Source organism: Bubalus kerabau, chromosome 5, assembly GCF_029407905.1.
Source record: "Bubalus kerabau isolate K-KA32 ecotype Philippines breed swamp buffalo chromosome 5, PCC_UOA_SB_1v2, whole genome shotgun sequence".
Lineage (NCBI taxonomy): Eukaryota > Metazoa > Chordata > Mammalia > Artiodactyla > Bovidae > Bubalus > Bubalus kerabau.
Window position 1 is genome coordinate 118,847,268 of NC_073628.1, and position 16,028 is coordinate 118,863,295.

At 43.6% G+C, this 16,028-nt stretch overlaps 1 protein-coding gene and 1 long non-coding RNA gene across 3 annotated transcripts in view; one reads left to right on the forward strand and one right to left on the reverse strand.

Moving 5' to 3' along the window:
* Positions 1 to 5,956: 5,956 nt before the first annotated feature.
* Positions 5,957 to 7,379, reverse strand: LOC129653331 (uncharacterized). Its single transcript, XR_008715066.1, has 2 exons — positions 6,779 to 7,379; positions 5,957 to 6,335 (listed from the first exon to the last, which is right to left on the reverse strand). It is a non-coding gene; the product is annotated as an uncharacterized LOC129653331 (long non-coding RNA).
* A 784-nt stretch (positions 7,380 to 8,163) lies between these two features.
* The window catches only part of DHX9 (DExH-box helicase 9), a 42,788-nt gene continuing 34,923 nt past the window's right edge, over positions 8,164 to 16,028 (forward strand). The window contains exons 1-3 of one of the 2 annotated variants that reach the window (XM_055582889.1): positions 8,164 to 8,314; positions 11,802 to 11,934; positions 12,729 to 12,869. In XM_055582889.1, coding sequence (XP_055438864.1) covers positions 11,824 to 11,934; positions 12,729 to 12,869 — 252 coding nt within the window. In that variant the 5' untranslated portion in view covers positions 8,164 to 8,314; positions 11,802 to 11,823. Of the gene's footprint in view, positions 8,315 to 9,913; positions 10,235 to 11,801; positions 11,935 to 12,728; positions 12,870 to 16,028 lie in introns of those variants that run through there. The other variant, XM_055582890.1, reaches the window with a different exon arrangement.

The following is a 16,028-nucleotide window of genomic DNA, read 5'->3' on the forward strand; positions in this document are numbered from 1 at the left end:
CTTGTTGCAGAGCACAGGTTCTAGGCATCCAGGCTCAGTAGTTGTGGAGCACAGGCTTAGTTGCTCCGAGGCCATGCGAAATCTTCCTGGACCAGAGATTGAACCTGTGTCTCCTGCATTGGCAGACAGATTCTTTACCACTGAGCCACCAGGGAACCCCTCAACGTGTGTGTTCTTTATACACCAGAGAGAAACATTGCGTTGCTGCTAAACCACTAACTCAATAGCTGGCAAAATAAAGTTGAAAATGATACAAAACCCAAGCAGTGATATAGAAATTTGCATTTATTATCATCAGAGATCAGATCACAGTTCCACTCTCAGATTTTTTCCTAGGTTGCAAACTTTTGACTGTGCTTCTAACAGTAGCAGATGGGGAATGGAAAATATCTACGACTCTTGAATGACCCATGTATCACTGTTTGGAACAGAGGCAAATACAATAAGAGAATGCCTTTTGCTAAGTGACTTTAGAGGAACAAGCAAGTCAAAGAGACATAGATTTTAAAAGTTACCATCACTGAAAGATTTGAAGTATTTATGGGGCTTCCTTGTATGTGCAGTACATCATGAGAAACACTGGGCTGGATGAAGCACAAGCTGGAATCAAGATTGCCAGGAGTAATATCAATAACCTCAGATATGCAGATGACACCACCCTTATGGCAGAAAGCGAAGAAGAATTAGAGCCTCTTGATGAAAGTGAAAGGGGAGAATGAAAAAGTTGGCTTAAAACTCACCATTCAGAAAACGAAGATCATGGCATCTGGTCCCATCACTTCATGGCAAATAGATGGGGAAACAGTGGAAATAGTGTCAGACTTTATTTTTGGGGGCTCCAAAATCACTGCAGATGGTGACTGCAGCCATGAAATTAAAAGACGCTTACTCCTTGGAAGGAAAGTTATGACCAACCTAGACAGCATACTAAAAAGCAGAGACATTACTTTGCCAACAAAGGTCCATCTAGTCAAGGCTATGGTTTTTCCAGTGGTCATGTATGGATGTGAGAGTTGGACTGTGAAGAAGGCTGAGCACCAAAGAATTGATGCTTTTGAACTGTGGTGTTGGAGAAGACCCTTGAGAGTCCCTTGGACTGCAAGGAGATCCAGCCAGTCCGTCCTAAAAGAAATCAGTCCTGAAAATTCATTGGAAGGACTGATGTTGAAGCTGAAACTCCAATACTTTGGCCACCTGATGCAAAGAACTGATTCATTGGAAAAGACCCTAATGCTGGGAAAGATTGAGGGCAGGAGGAGAAGGGGATGACAGAGGATGAGATGGTTGGATGGCATCACTGACTCAATGGACATGAGTTTGAATAAAGTCTGGCAGTTGGTGATGGACAGGGAGGCCTGGCGTGCTGCTGTCCTTGAGGTCGAAAAGAGTTGGACATGACTGAGCAGCTGAACTGGACTGAACTGAACTGAATGTGTTTGTGGGCTGGGAAGGTATGTGACATGACTTTTTGTTTTAAAAATGTCACTCTTGAAGCGGTGTGATGAGTAGATTAAAAGACAGACTGGGAACAGGGAAACCATTAGGTGGCCTATTGCAATAGGTAACCAGTGGTGGAGACTCAAACTAAGGAAGTGGCAGCAGTGATGGAGGGGAGGCAGTGGAATAAAAGATATTTAGAAAAAAGAATCAACAGAAACTAGATACGGAAGATACAACTGGCACTCTGTATCTGCAGGATATCTCTGTATCCAAGGATTCAATCAAATACAGAAGAAAAATATTGGGAAAAAAAATTCCAGAAGGTTCCAAAAAGCAAAACTTGAATATGCCACATACTGGTAACTACATAACATTTACATTGTATTTACAACTATTTGCATAGCACATACATTGTAGTTATTAGAAATCTAGAGATGATTAAAATATACAGAAGTATATCCTATAGGTTTTATGCAAATACTGTGCCATTTATTTAGAGACTGGTGAGTCTCCATAGATTGGTATCTGGGAGGGTCCTGGGACCAATCCCCTATGGATACTAAGGGACAATTGCACTTGTATTTGTTATTTATTTCATGTAACAAATCACCCATAAATGTAACAGTTTAACATTGGAAACATTAACTCATGTAGTTTCTGAGGGTTAGGAATCTAGAAGCAGCTTAACTGGGTGATTCTGGTACAAAGTCTTTGAAAAAATTGCAGTCAAGCCATTGGCTAGAGCTTTATTCCTCTCAAGGTTGAACTGGAGCCAAAGAACTCACTTCTGGGTTCACTTACATAGCTGGGCAGGCCTCGGTTCCTTGCTGGCTGTTGGCCAGAGACTTCAGTTTCTCATGACACTATGGCAGCTTTCTTACTCCAGAAAGATCTGAGAGAGTGATCTGAAAGATAGAGATGGCACACAAGTGAGCCAAAACTCAAAACAGAAGCCACAGTCTTTTAAAGCAATCTCAGAAGTGGCTTACTATCCCATTCCGTGTGCTTTAGTCAAAAAGACCAGTCCTAGTAACAGTGTAGGATGGGACTACACAGGGTTCATATGCCAGAAGGAAAGGATGGTTGTTGGCCATATGGAAGGCTGCCTACTCCAATGATAAAAGAATCAGGATTGAGACCCGAGACTCAAAAGCCTGGGGAACGTTAAGGAGAGAGGTTCACCAAGCATTTACATATGATCTGAAGTTCAAAAGAAAGTTTGGATAGGAGATTGAAGTTTAGAGGGTATTCACACATAGATGGTAGTGGAAAGCATGTAAGATAGTCCAGGCAGATGAGTGCTGAGAACAGAACCTGGGCATGACTGGCATTTGGTGCGCTTACAGAGGGAGCTTCATAGGAGTCTGAGATGGAGGGATTGGAGACATGGGAGCAGAGCTGTGCTCGGAGGAACTCCAAAAGCCTCAAATGTGAGGGGTGGTGATGTTCAGAGAAGATCTGCTTCAGAAGTTTCTTTCTCAGAGGAGAATGTTAAAGCTCAGAGGGAAATGGGCAGTTGGCAGATGTCACCAGTCCCCAAAGGACCAGGGTCTTTCAGTTACCCCTGGAGTCATCTTGCAAGCGTGGAAAGCCCTGGAACCTCAGAAGTTGAGTACCATGTGAGGTTCCATTCCCAATCACCTTGTCACTGAGCCCCAGGCTCAGGACACAGGCTCTCTAGGGCAGCTCAGAAGTAGTACAACTCACCATCGCCTGCCTAAGCTGCAGGGCAGGAGGCTGGAGCTGAAAGACTAGCATCTAATTCACCCCTGGTTCAAGGGAAGGGAAGGTTAAACACAGGGCAGCTGAAGGATTTGCCCGGACCAAGGCCAGAGGTGAGCTGATAAATGGTTAACAATTGACTGGCAGAAGATTGGGTGGGGGGGGTAGGGGTGGGGTGTAGCATTTGCCTAATTCCATGGTCTAAATATTCTCACCATGGGATGAGGATCAAGATGACAAACTAAGAAGATAACAGAGCTTACTTCCCTCCGCAAATGTTACCGAGTCCAAGTCTGCTTGCTGCACAACAGGCCAATGATCAGGAGACAAGGTGTTGAGGCAAGGCGTAGCGATTTTACTCAGAAAACCAGGCATCCGAGAAGGTGGCGGACTAGAGTCCAAGACATCTTACGGGGTCTGGATGCTAGCTTCTTTTATAGAACAGAGGAGAGAAGGTGAGGAAGTAAAGTGAAAAGGCAGTAAGTCTTGCAAAGTATCTCCTTTGTACAGCCTCCATTAGGGAAAGTGTTAATTCCTTTTTTTTCTGCAGCCATTCACAGGTGGACAGGGTCAGGATGTTTCCCTATGAGCTGAATAAAGACACTTTAACATTCTGGCAGAGGGGCAGGTGTTCCCCGAGGCCACGATGTACGCTTATAACTTCAGGCAGCATCTTCTTAGTGATTATAGAAACAAAAGCAATGGAAAGCAAAGGTTAGAGTAAAAGAAACAGATGGAACAGGGAATCAGATTTTATTCTTCCCTGTTACTCAAATGAGTCAAAAATACATCTCCACGTGGAACAACTGTTATGGAAAACTAACTGAAAACTGGCAGAAAAACTAAACAACTAAGGCTGCAAGAAAGACTCCCATATAATTGGGAAGAAAAGCTTGGAGTGGAGACCTGTGACCTTGGGAGGGGACAAGGGGTAATGGGGAATCACACAGGTGGCCCTGGGGAGTGAGCAGGTGAAGCCACAGACTGGGCACCCCAGTCCCGGGGTCCTGCCCGGAACAGACAAGCCCCTTTGGCTGCTTGGAGGACCACTAGGACAGATAAAGAAGCTGGGGAAGCCTAGATTCCATTCATGAGGAGTGTGCAGGTACTGGTCTGCCATCAGACAGGGTGGAAAGAAATCTGCCCTAGTGGTTGCTTCTTTGCTGCTATCCCTAATCTGAGCTGGCTTCCCTGATGTTTCAGGTGGTAAAGAATCCACCTGCCAATGCAAGAGACCAGGGTTTAATCCATGGGTTGGGAAGATCCCCTGGAGAAAGAAATACAATTCACTCCAGTATTCTTGCCTGGAGAATTCCATGGACAGAGGAACCTGGCAGGCTACAGTTCATGGGGTTGCAAAGAGTCAGACATGACTGAGCAATTAACACTAGTCTGAGCTAAGAGAACACCCCAGCCCCACATACTCCACAGCACAGCTTGGCAATGAACCTAGTGCCCGGGACCTGGGAAAGACTTGATCTAAAAATGCAGAGGCAATCCAGGGGCCTGGGGTGTGGTCTGGGTGGGGCAACAGTAGCCGTTGTTGGCGCTCACTCAAATGGTGCCACTGAAGCCCAACCAGATTTCTGACAGCAGCATGGTCACTTAAAACCACCATGACTCCTGGTCGCGACCTGGTGAATGCTCTGGCCCACTCACTCCATACCACAGCTTTGCATTTATATGGGATGGCTGCAACACGGGATAAGACATGACTCTGGGCTGCTTCTGAGCAGAGCCACAGATGCCTACACAGGCAGCGCCCACAAGCCTTTCTTACTTCACCACTCCCCCGCTTTGAGGCAAAGGCTCCAGTATGGGGAGAAGTAAAGATATACACACTTAGGGGCGGTAAAGAATCCACCTGCAGTGCAGGAGACCCCGGTTCGATTCCTGGGTCGGGAAGATCCGCTGGAGAAGGGCTAGGCTACCCACTCTAGTATTCTTGGGCTTCTCAACTGGTAAAGAATCCGCCTGCAACACGGGAGACTTGGGTTTGATTCCTGGGTTGGGAAGATCCCCTGGAGAAGGGAAAGGCTACCCACTCCAGTATTCTGGCCTGGAGAATTCCATGGACTGTATAGGCCATGGGGTCGCAAAGAGTCAGATGTGACTGAGCGACTTCCACTTCACTTCAATAAAAAACTTCAAAGATATAAACTTAAACGGAGCAAAGCCAGCCAGAGTCCAACCCCCAGGGCTTTGGCTCGAGCAACTCAGGAGAACACTGCCAGTGTGGTGATAGCCACTGTGCAGAGCGAAAGTCCCATCTCACACCCTGCACAGGCTCTAGCTACTTAACACCAACGATGACCCCCTTTATCAAGGTGATGGTGGCAGGCCCACCCTGAGAAAAGATGTGGCTGCTGTCACATCAAATCCAGCGCTCACATCAAAGACACTGGGCACACAGTCTATATAGGGATGGTCCCACAAACAAACACCTATTCAAGACCACAAGATAACTGTTTCACCTAAATTTATAGACACAGAGAAATGTAAGTAAAATGAAAAGACAAGAACTACTCTCAACTGAAAGAACAAGAGACAGTCTCCAAGAAAATGATGAAACAAATATATGTAATCCATCTACCAGACTATATGAGTTCAAAACATTGGTAATAAAAATGCTGTGTTCTTTATCTACAAGAAAACACCTGTAATCCATTTATGCTAGTTGGGTTTCCCTTATCATAAAATGAACAAAACAAAACCAAACCCTGCTGGTTTAAGTACCCTTGTAATGCAAGTTCGTGTGCCTGACAGTGAGGCCAAACAAACTGAAGAGTCGGAGTTTTGCAGCAGAGAAAAGTTTATTGCAAGGTCATTCAAGGAGACAGGAAGCTTATGCCTTAAAAGCCCTGAGCTCTGCAAAGCACTTTTACAAACCAGATGGGAGGGGGCGGTCTGCGATCAGCTTGTCACAATTCTCTGATTGGCTGATGGTGAGGGTGGTGTCACAGGGTTTAAAAAAATTGGTCCTTAGGCTCCAATTGGCTCATGGTCATAATATCTTCCATTTGCTGGAGAGAGGAGGTTTTTACATCTGCAAAGCAACTCAGGAAATGTACATCAAACAGTATTGTCTAGGTACTTCAGAGAGGAGCTTTGGGGGAACATTTTGGGGAAGGCCTGTCCCTGGAAGCTCCCATGGCGTCCTGCTCGGTTACACCCTGAAAGAGACAAAGAAACAAAAGATTAAGGTGTTTTCCTGAATGGTTTTGTTTTTAGTTGAAGACAGCAAACCCATGAGGAAAATAAGATTGAGTAAATGCTGTGTTATTCTAATCATAGGAGAAATACTAAAACAAGGGATTAACCACAGTGAGCTAGAAGAGTTAGGAAAAAAACTTAAGTGAAAGAGGTGAAAAATAAGGATGGTAGGTATGATGGGGTCAGATAATTGATTAGTCTGGGTTCTCTGGAACAATCCCAACTTGAAATATTCTGTACTATTGCCTCTGTGGGAAGCACTAGAGTTCAAAAATTTAAGTGACTAATAAATAGTTAACAATACAAATTATTCCAAAGACTGAAGACAAAAGGATATCCAATTTGAGCTAAAACCACCTTACAGTTTTTAATCTATTCATTTTAGTAAGCATGTGATACGTACCCCAGTTGTAGCAGGGAAAAACCAGTTCTGACTCCACTTTGGAACTATTTGACTTGCTTTTAGTTGCTTTTGTTATTATAATTATACATAATGGCCTGCCTCAGAGAATCCTGCCCCTTTGCCTGTTTAAGTGTCTTTGTTCAAGAACCCTGTCCATCTGTAGATGGCAGGAAGGAAATGAACACATCCCTGTTTGAGGCTTCTCTTTCTAGGAGACAGTTGCAAGATTAATGGCCTTTCTACTTTGTTTCTTCACCTCCCCCAATCTTGAGTCATTTGTCTGCCATCTTCTTGACCAGTCAGCTCGGAACATAAAGTCATATTCCTTGCTTCCGCCCCTCCTCTCCGATTCATTGGCCTGTCCATGTAGCGGGCAGAGTATGCTTGGACTCTGTTAACACAGTGAGTGGCCTGAGCGAGCCAGGCAGAGTTCCTGCCTTCATTGAAATTATTTCTCTTAGGAGACATTCCTGTTAAGAGTATTTGAATGACTGCAACAGTATCTGTTGAACACCTACTGTGTGTCAGGAACACACAATAAGCCCACTTCACACGGTGTCTAGTTTAACTACCCTAACAGGCCTCTGCGGAGAAGGCAATGGCACCCCACTCCAGTACTCTTGCCTGGAAAATCCCATGGATGGAGGAGCCTGGTAGGCTGCAGTCCATGGGGTCGCTAAGAGGCGGACACGACTGAGCGACTTCACTTTCGCTTTTCACTTTCATGCATTGGAGAAGGAAACGGCAACCCACTCCAGTGTTCTTGCCTGGAGAATCCCAGGGACGGGGGAGCCTGGTGGGCTGCCGTCTATGGGGTCGCACAGAGTCGGACACGACTGAAGCGACTTAGCAGCAGCAGCAGCAGCAACAAGCCTGCCTGGTAGTTCACCAGGAAAAGAACTCGCCTAGCAATGCAGGTGACACCGGTTCCATCCCTGGGTCCGGAGAAGGAAATGCAACCCACTCCAGTATTCTGGCCTGGGAAATCCCATGGACAGAGGAGCTTGGCGGGCTACCGTCCAAGGTATCGCAAAGAGTCGGACAAGACTTAGGAACTAAAACAAAACCCCTATAAATTTAGCACCTAACATTTCAGTTCTGTCTTGGAAGGGCACCTCATCTACCACAGGTCCCTATGACAAAAGCTGCAAAACATTTTGATACATTAAAATGCTACCGGGCCCCCCAAGTCCCCCAAACTTTCAAACAGGAAGTGGCTCTGGTACAGAAGAAAGCCAGGCCGGGACCGCGGGCGCCATTGGCGGCCCCATCTCCCAGGCGACCAGAAGCTAACGGCCGCTACGTAGCCGCAGCCCCGCCCTTCCCTCGCGGCGGCGTGGGCCGCTCCCAGCCCCCAGCTCGCTTTATGCGCATGCGCAGAGCGCTGGCCCCGCCCCCTGGCGCCGCGATCGCAGCCATTTCGCAGCCGCTTTCTTGCAAGTTGCGGTTCGCTCTACCGGTGTCCGTCGCTAAAGGCCGGTGCTACGGACGGTCCTAAGAGGGCTGTGCTCTCGGGCACCAGGAAGGCAGACGAGGGTAAGGGGAAAACGGCCTTGTGGTTTTCGTTGGGCCGGCGTGGGCCCCGCGGCTCTGCAGCCGGGCTTTGTTTGCTGGCACGGGCGGTGGCGGCTTGGAGTGGGGGTGGGGAGCCGCCCCGCCGGGTTCCCGGATTTCGGGCTGCGAGCTGTCCGCCGCGCTGTGCTGCCGGTGGGGTCGGGGGAGCCGCATTGTTGCCATGCTTGTTCGCGCAGCCTTTCCCGGCCGGGTCTGCTTAACGGCCAGGCCGCACTTCCTCCTCCGGCCTAGCGCGGCGGCGCGGCTCTCACCGCAGAGGGGAAGGTGGGGGAGGGGTGAGCCCGCCGAGGCGCCGCGCTCGTCTTAGGGCCCTTCGGTCCGTCAAGCCGCACAGAACGGGCTGTTGTCTCGGGGGCGCTGTCCTGCGGCCGCTGTAGACAGAGAGTAAAGGAGTGAGGCAGCGTCCCGGCCCTTCCTTTCCAGGGGTTGTGGTGGGGGTGGGGAGGCAGTCGGAAAACAGGCGTCTGCAGGTTTCCGTAAAGAGATCGCGAGGAATTAGTGTAAAGGGAGAGAGCCACTTGAGATCGGGTGGCGAGGGCAGGCGTCCCGGAGGAGGTAGACCTTTGAACTGTCGGCCGTGGGGCGGAGGATGCGTCAGCGACGGAGGAGGGGGCAGAACCGCAGAGGCCGAAGGGAGTAGTGAGTGTTAACCGGCAGGCAGGCGTTGGAAACTGAAAGAAGGCCATGTGACTGGAGTGTGGTGAGAAATTAAGGGAAGCAGGGATTCGGGGGTAGCTAGAGTGGAGGAAGTGGGAATCGTTGAGGACGTCATTCCCGTACTCCAGGTGTGCAGAGGGGTAGCAGGGAGATGGGACACCTGCCTTGGAGGCAGAAGTGGGCAGTGGATGAGCAGTGGACTACCTGGCTGGAAATTCTGGGCCCCCAGTTAGGAGCTTTGTCTCTTGGGGCAGGTTATTCTTGACTTAGTTTACTCACCTGTAAAAAGGAAATAATAATAATGCTTTTTTGCACAGCGTTGTAAAGGTTAAGTAAAATAGTTCACGTAGGTGCTCCTTTAAGGATACCGACGGGCACATAACAAGGGATAGCTATAGAGGATCTTCAGGGACTGGGTAGGTCCCACACCGTCAGTTACTTGGTGAATGGTGGTGCCATTTGGGGAGATGGGAAAACTGGGCTTGGGGGGAAGAAAAACAGGTTTGGGGAAGAAATTTAAAGTTCTGTTTTGACTGAGATGCCAAGGTAGCATCCAAATGGGTCTGTTAGATGAACTTGGTTTTGGAGGTTAAAAAGACTATTAATGTTTAGTATATATTTGGTTATCATCAGGGTATAGTTGGTGTTTAATATTATTGAGTTAGATGAGACTACCGAGGGAAGAAGGAATTTGATAGTGTAGTCCTTCATATTCCATGTTACTCGTTCACCTTGAGGGCTTGTTTTTTAAATTAATTATTCATGGTTGGAAGATATCCTTAGCTTTCCACAGCTTTTCGTTGATTGGGTGTCTCCAGGGTTAACTTAGTTGGCAGACAAAGGTCCGCATCATCAAAGCTTGGTTTTTCCAATAGTCAGCTGCAGACATGAGAGTTGGATCATAAAGAAGGGTGTGGATGTGTTTGTGGGGTGTGATAGTCAATCAGTTGTGTCCCAGCTCTTTGTGACCCCATCGACTGTAGCCCACCAGGCTCCTCTGTCCATGGAATTATTCTCCAGGCAAGAATACTAGAGTGGGTTGCCATTTCCTTCTCCAGGGGATCTTGCCCACCCAGGGCTTGAACCCCGGTCTCCTGCATTACAGGCAGATTCTTTACTGTCAGAGCCCCAAGGAATTGATGCTTTCAGATTGTGGTGCTGGAGAAGACTCTTGCGAGTCCCTAGGAATGCAAGGAGATCAAACTGCATCCTAAAGGAAATCAAGTATGTATTTATTGGAAGGGCTGAAGTTGAAGCTCCAGTAGTTTGGCCATCTAAGAGCTCACTCATTGGAAAAGACCCCGATGCTGGGAAAGATTGAAGGCAAAGGAGAACAGGGCTGCAGAGGATGAGATGGTTGGATGGCATCACTGACTCAATGGATTTGAGTTTGAAGAAACTCCAGGAGATAGTGTGCTGTAGTCCATGGGGTCAAAAAGAGTCCGACGTGACTTATCAACTGAACAATAGGGTGACTGTGACTACAAAATAAACTTTTATACTAAGTCCAGTTTGATGACACAAGACTTAGGTGCTAACAGAATACATTGAACATTATCAGAAGACAGACTTAATGCTTGAAATGGGGTTTCTTCTCACAACACAGCAAATTGAATTTGTAGTATATTTTCTCTGGTTCTAAATTTAGTCTCAGATTCTTAGCTAGTAATTTAAATTCAGATTTTAGACTTAGGCTAAATATCTTTTGCTATCTTATAGGGGGAGTAGAGGGAGAATGTTAACAAGTGCAATATTACATCAAGAAGATGTAATATTTTCAAATTTTAATATCAAGGCCTAAAGATTTGGTATAAAATATTTAGGTTCATTAATTATTTTAAGTACTGATTAATTTATATATTTGGATTTACTAACAATATATTGCGGAGAAGGCAATGGCACCCCACTCCAGTACTCTTGCCTGGAAAATCCCAGGGATGGAGGAGCCTGGTAGGCTGCAGTCCATGGGGTCACGAAGAGTCGGACACGACTGAGCAACTTCACTTTCACTTTCCACTTCCCTGCATTGGAGAAGGAAATGGCAACCCACTCCAGTGTTCTTGCCTGGAGACTCCCAGGAATAGGGGAGCCTGGTGGCTGCCGTCTGTGGGGTCACACAGAGTCGGACACGACTGAAGTGACTTAGCAGCAGCAACAATACATTGCCTGCAGCTTTGAGGACAGTCTGCTAGGAGACAGTGCAAATGAGGGTAAACTGTTGGATTTATATATGAAATAATTGATGACCATTTCTTAATATATTAGTTTAGGTTTGAACTTGCCTCCACGGTGGATAACTTGGAAGTTAACTATGCCAGAGTTTCTTCCCCTGTAAAATGATGATATAGTAGGATCAATCATGTATATTTCCCACAGTTGTGAGGATTAGATAAAACACATAAAGTACCCCTTGTAAAAAGGAGATTACATAAAATCTCTTTTAAGAAAAGGTAAAAATCACATGTAGTTACCTAAAGATAACCATTTGGGGGGGGATAATTCTTTGCCAGTCTTGATTTATTTATGCATACTTTTTGTGTAGTACAAATTATACTTTAGTATTCTGCTTTTTTTTTTTTTTTTTTTTAACAAAATGTGATAGATGGTCCAATTTCATCATTAACATTTCTTAATAGGCAATGTTAATAGCAGCATGATAGAGTATCATGGTAGAATATCCTGTGCTTAATATAGATTTTCAGTAAATTTCAGCCATTGGATATTTCCAGCTTGGTAATTTCCACTGTTTACTCTTATAAATAATGCTGTTTTTAACTAACTTGTTTCTTAGGTCTGAAGAAGACAGTTGAATCATGGGTGATGTTAAAAATTTTCTGTATGCCTGGTGTGGCAAAAGGAAGATGACCCCAGCATATGAAATCAGAGCAGTGGGGAACAAAAACAGACAGAAATTCATGTGCGAGGTATTAAAAAAAATACCGTTTGCATTTATGTGACTTTAAGGCTTATTTTATTAAAAGAATAATGTTTTCTGTTTGGAAATATTAATGTGTTGTACATTGGGATATGTCCTTTATTGTGACTTGCCTGCTATTTCTATCATTATAAATCATTTTCAAGTGATATGAAATCAATCATTTTAAAAAAACTTTTGGCTGCACCACACAGCTTGGGGGGGATCTCAATTCCCTGACCAGGGGTGGAGCCGATGCCCCCTGCAGTGATAGCACTGAGTCCTAACCACTGGCCAGCCAGGGAATTCCCTGAGAGTTACTTTTAAAACAAGTGGTAGGTAACTTATTCTAATTAGAACAATGTGTCTTTCACACTTTATGCACTACCAGTAGTGCAGACTAGAAAAATTGGATTAACTGTCTCTAGTTAGTTACTAATCCAAGTAGAAAGTAGGTGCGTTCTTAACTGCTTAACGTCAGAGTGCTTTAAAATAAATACAGGTAGTTTATTCTTTGGCCTTGTAAAATCAGATTTTAATGTGGAACTTAGTGTTGTATTAGAAGAGATTATCTGAGCCACATAAGTTAACATTCTTGCTTTTGGATTAGTTTATCACTGGACAGTATGAATTGAGCATTTTTTATAAGACAGCCTGTGAATTCTTTTAGGTGTGTTATTTTCACTATGTTTATAAAGTATATCTCCAGTAATTAACTGTAATCCCCTAATGGTGTAGTGTAGTATGAATTTTTTAAATCCCAAAATTACCCAGGTCACACTCAAGTATATTTTTTTCTTGAAGGTTCGAGTGGAAGGATATAATTACACTGGCATGGGTAATTCCACCAATAAAAAAGATGCACAGAGCAATGCTGCCAGAGACTTTGTTAACTATTTGGTTCGAATAAATGAACTAAAGAGTGAAGAAGTCCCGGCTATTGGGGTAAGTATGGCCAAGCACTTGAGACACATATTATAAGATTATGCTAATCCAGTATGTATGGAGGCGCAGCGTGATGCTTTTTCAGTGTTGTTTTTAAATAGTATGTTGATGTGTTCCTTAGTGAACCTTGGGGGTGAGTTGTTTTCTCAGAGAACTGGGATGATTTCCTAAAGATTTGGATTTCATTTTCATTATGTACCTGACTTGGGGATTCCCTTTAGTCTGTATGTCTTAGGGTTTTACATATTGTATTCATTCAAAACTGATTTTTCAGAGCCTGTTGTATTTTGTGTACTTCAAAAATAACATTTTAAACAGAAGATAAACATCAGTAACATTTTAAGATATATTTGCTCCCATTGACATTTTCTTAGCAGAGTTAAAATAGTATTTGGTACAGTAGAATATCATTCTTGTGTTTTTGATACCGTAATTATTTTTAATTATGTTGTGTGTATGCAGCAAAAGTTTTAAAAAATAAACTTATTAACTAAAAAGTGAAAGTTTGAATTTTCACAAAAATAGTGGTATTGCTGATGTTTTTAAAAAGTCATAAGTTATGAAAAAAATCACATTATGATTTAAGCAGATGCCTTAGGTATTACATGAAACATCCAGTTTTTATAAAACCTTTAGAATACAAAAACCCAGAGGTTTTTGTATTCTAACTTGTTTATAAAGGTAAAAATACATGTTTCTTACCTTTCCATTGCATTTACCCAGGAATTGAGTTTACTTTCTAGTATGGTGTACCACTATATAATTACAAGATTTTTAATTAGTTTGGTTGAGCCATCTGAAACAAAGAGATTGGACAAGACGACCTTGGTTCTTTTTCAGATATTTGACCCATTGGCCTTTGTTCCATGTGTTATGACCTATTCTAGTTGTGTGTTTTGGTTTTGTTTTTTTTAAGCCTTTTCCTAGGTCTGTTGGTGGCAAACTCTTTGATTTCTTTTATGTAAAAATGTTTTTGTTTTACCTTGAATAGAAGATAACGCAATTCTGAGGTGCCAGTTTTCTTTCAGCACTTCATAGATCATGTTGCACTGTTGTCTGATGAGAAGTGGGCAGTAATCAAATCGTTTCCGCCTATATGTGTTTTCTTTGGTTGCTTTAGTTTTTTCTTTGGTTTCCAGTAGCTTGGCTATGATGTTTTCTTTGTACTCATCCTGCTTGGAGTTGGCTGAAATTCTTGAATCTGTAAATTTTTGTCTTTCATCAAATATGGGAAACCTTTGGCTATTGGTTTTTTTTTTTCCAGATATTTCTTAATTTTTTCTTTTTCTGGGACTTGCATGTTAACATATATGAGAAACCTTTTGAAACTATTTTGGAGGTCCTGGACAGTCTTTTTCTCCTCCTTTCTCTAATTTTCAGATTGGATGATTTCATGTATATGTTCAGTATATGTTAAAGATAATCAGTATCTTCAAGTTCACTAATTGTTTTCTGTTGGTTCCGTCAGTCCCCACCCCCCCTCCCCCGCCGATACTATCTTTTTTTATTATTTCTAAGTTTATTGCCTTTTTTTTTTTAACAGGTTTTGTTTTTCTGGTGGCATTTCTTTTCATCCATTATAAGCATATATTCATAATATGACTGAATTTCTTGTATAGCGTTGAGCATAGTTAAAATAGCTGCTTTAAAATTCTTAACTGCTAATCCTAGCATCGGGGCCATCTCAGGGTTGGGCTCTGTTGATTGTGCTTTTGAGATTTTTCCTCTTTGTATGTCAAATGATTTTGCATTATATCCTGGGCATTGTGACTATTATATTTTGGAGACTAAATAATGTTAGTCCTCCAAAAAGTATTTATTTTGTCATTGTGTTGGCAAGCAGTTAATTTAGATGGACTTACGCGCCAGCACTATCTTTTGAGTGATAGTTCAAATCTCACTTCAGTTTTCTGATCCTGTGCTGGGGGCTTGAAATCTCTCCTACGTATATATAGTTTAAAGGTTAGCCAGAGATTTGGGGAAAGTTTATACACAGAGTTTGGGATTCCTCTTTGTTTCCTTTCTGGGATTTCTTTCTCACTTTCTAGCAGCTTTGGTTTCCCCAAATTCTTATCCTTTGGTATTTCCGGCCAGAAAGACTGGGTTTTCTGTTGAGTTTTAGCTGTCTGAGATGGTCTTCCCTAGTAATAAAAGGCATAATAAGCTGGAATTATACTTTATATTTTTTGCTTTCTCATTTCAAGTTCCTTCTAGAGTTTGCCAGATTTTGTTCACTTTTTAGTGCCCGTGTATAGCTGAGGAGAGTTTTAGGGTTTTTGTTTTTCTGGAGTTCATGTTACCTGCAGGAATTAGTATAGTCGGAGCTACTGGGCCATACCAGAAATAGTATCCTATTTTCAATTTTTTCTTGTTAGCATTGTAACACATTCAGATCTTTTCCGTTAAGACTCCAGCTATGCATTTTCTACTTTGTCCCTCACTTCTACACTGGCCTTCTTGCAATTCGTCAAATAGACTAGCGCCTTTTCCATCTCAAGACTTTTGTGCTTGACTATTCCTTCTGCCTAGAGTGCTCTTTCCCAGCCATCCTGTTGAAAATTACAAATCTGCTGTTAGCCTGGTGGCCTGTCTCCTTTCACTATTTGATTTTTCTCCATAGCACTTACTAACTTCTAGGCTGGTGCTTCTCACCTGGGAGTGATCTTGTCCCCCAGGGATGTTTGGCAATATGTGGAGACATTTTTGTTACAATTGGAAGGGGATGGTGGCATTATTGACATCTAATGGTAGAGACCAGGGTTGCTGCTAGACATCATACAATATACAGGAGAAAGCTTCCTGAAACAAAGAATCATCCAACCCAAAATGTCATTTATACTGAGATTGAGGACCCCTCTTTTAATCTATTTTTTTACCCCTAGATCCTCATACTATAGTTCATGAGAGCAGAAGATGGGGTGGGGTTGGGGGGAGGTGGCGGTTCCTCTGGTCCATACAGTAGGCACTTAATATGTTTTGGTTAGATGAATGAGGGATGAACTTTGGAAAATGTTATATCACAAGCAAATCTTTGCCATACCATCTGTATTTTACCTCCCCATCCTCACCAAACCCTGCTTGTGTCACTTCACTTACCCTTTCACGCAGCAGAATGTACTTGCCAAAAATGACTGATTTCTAAATGCCAAGGATACTTAA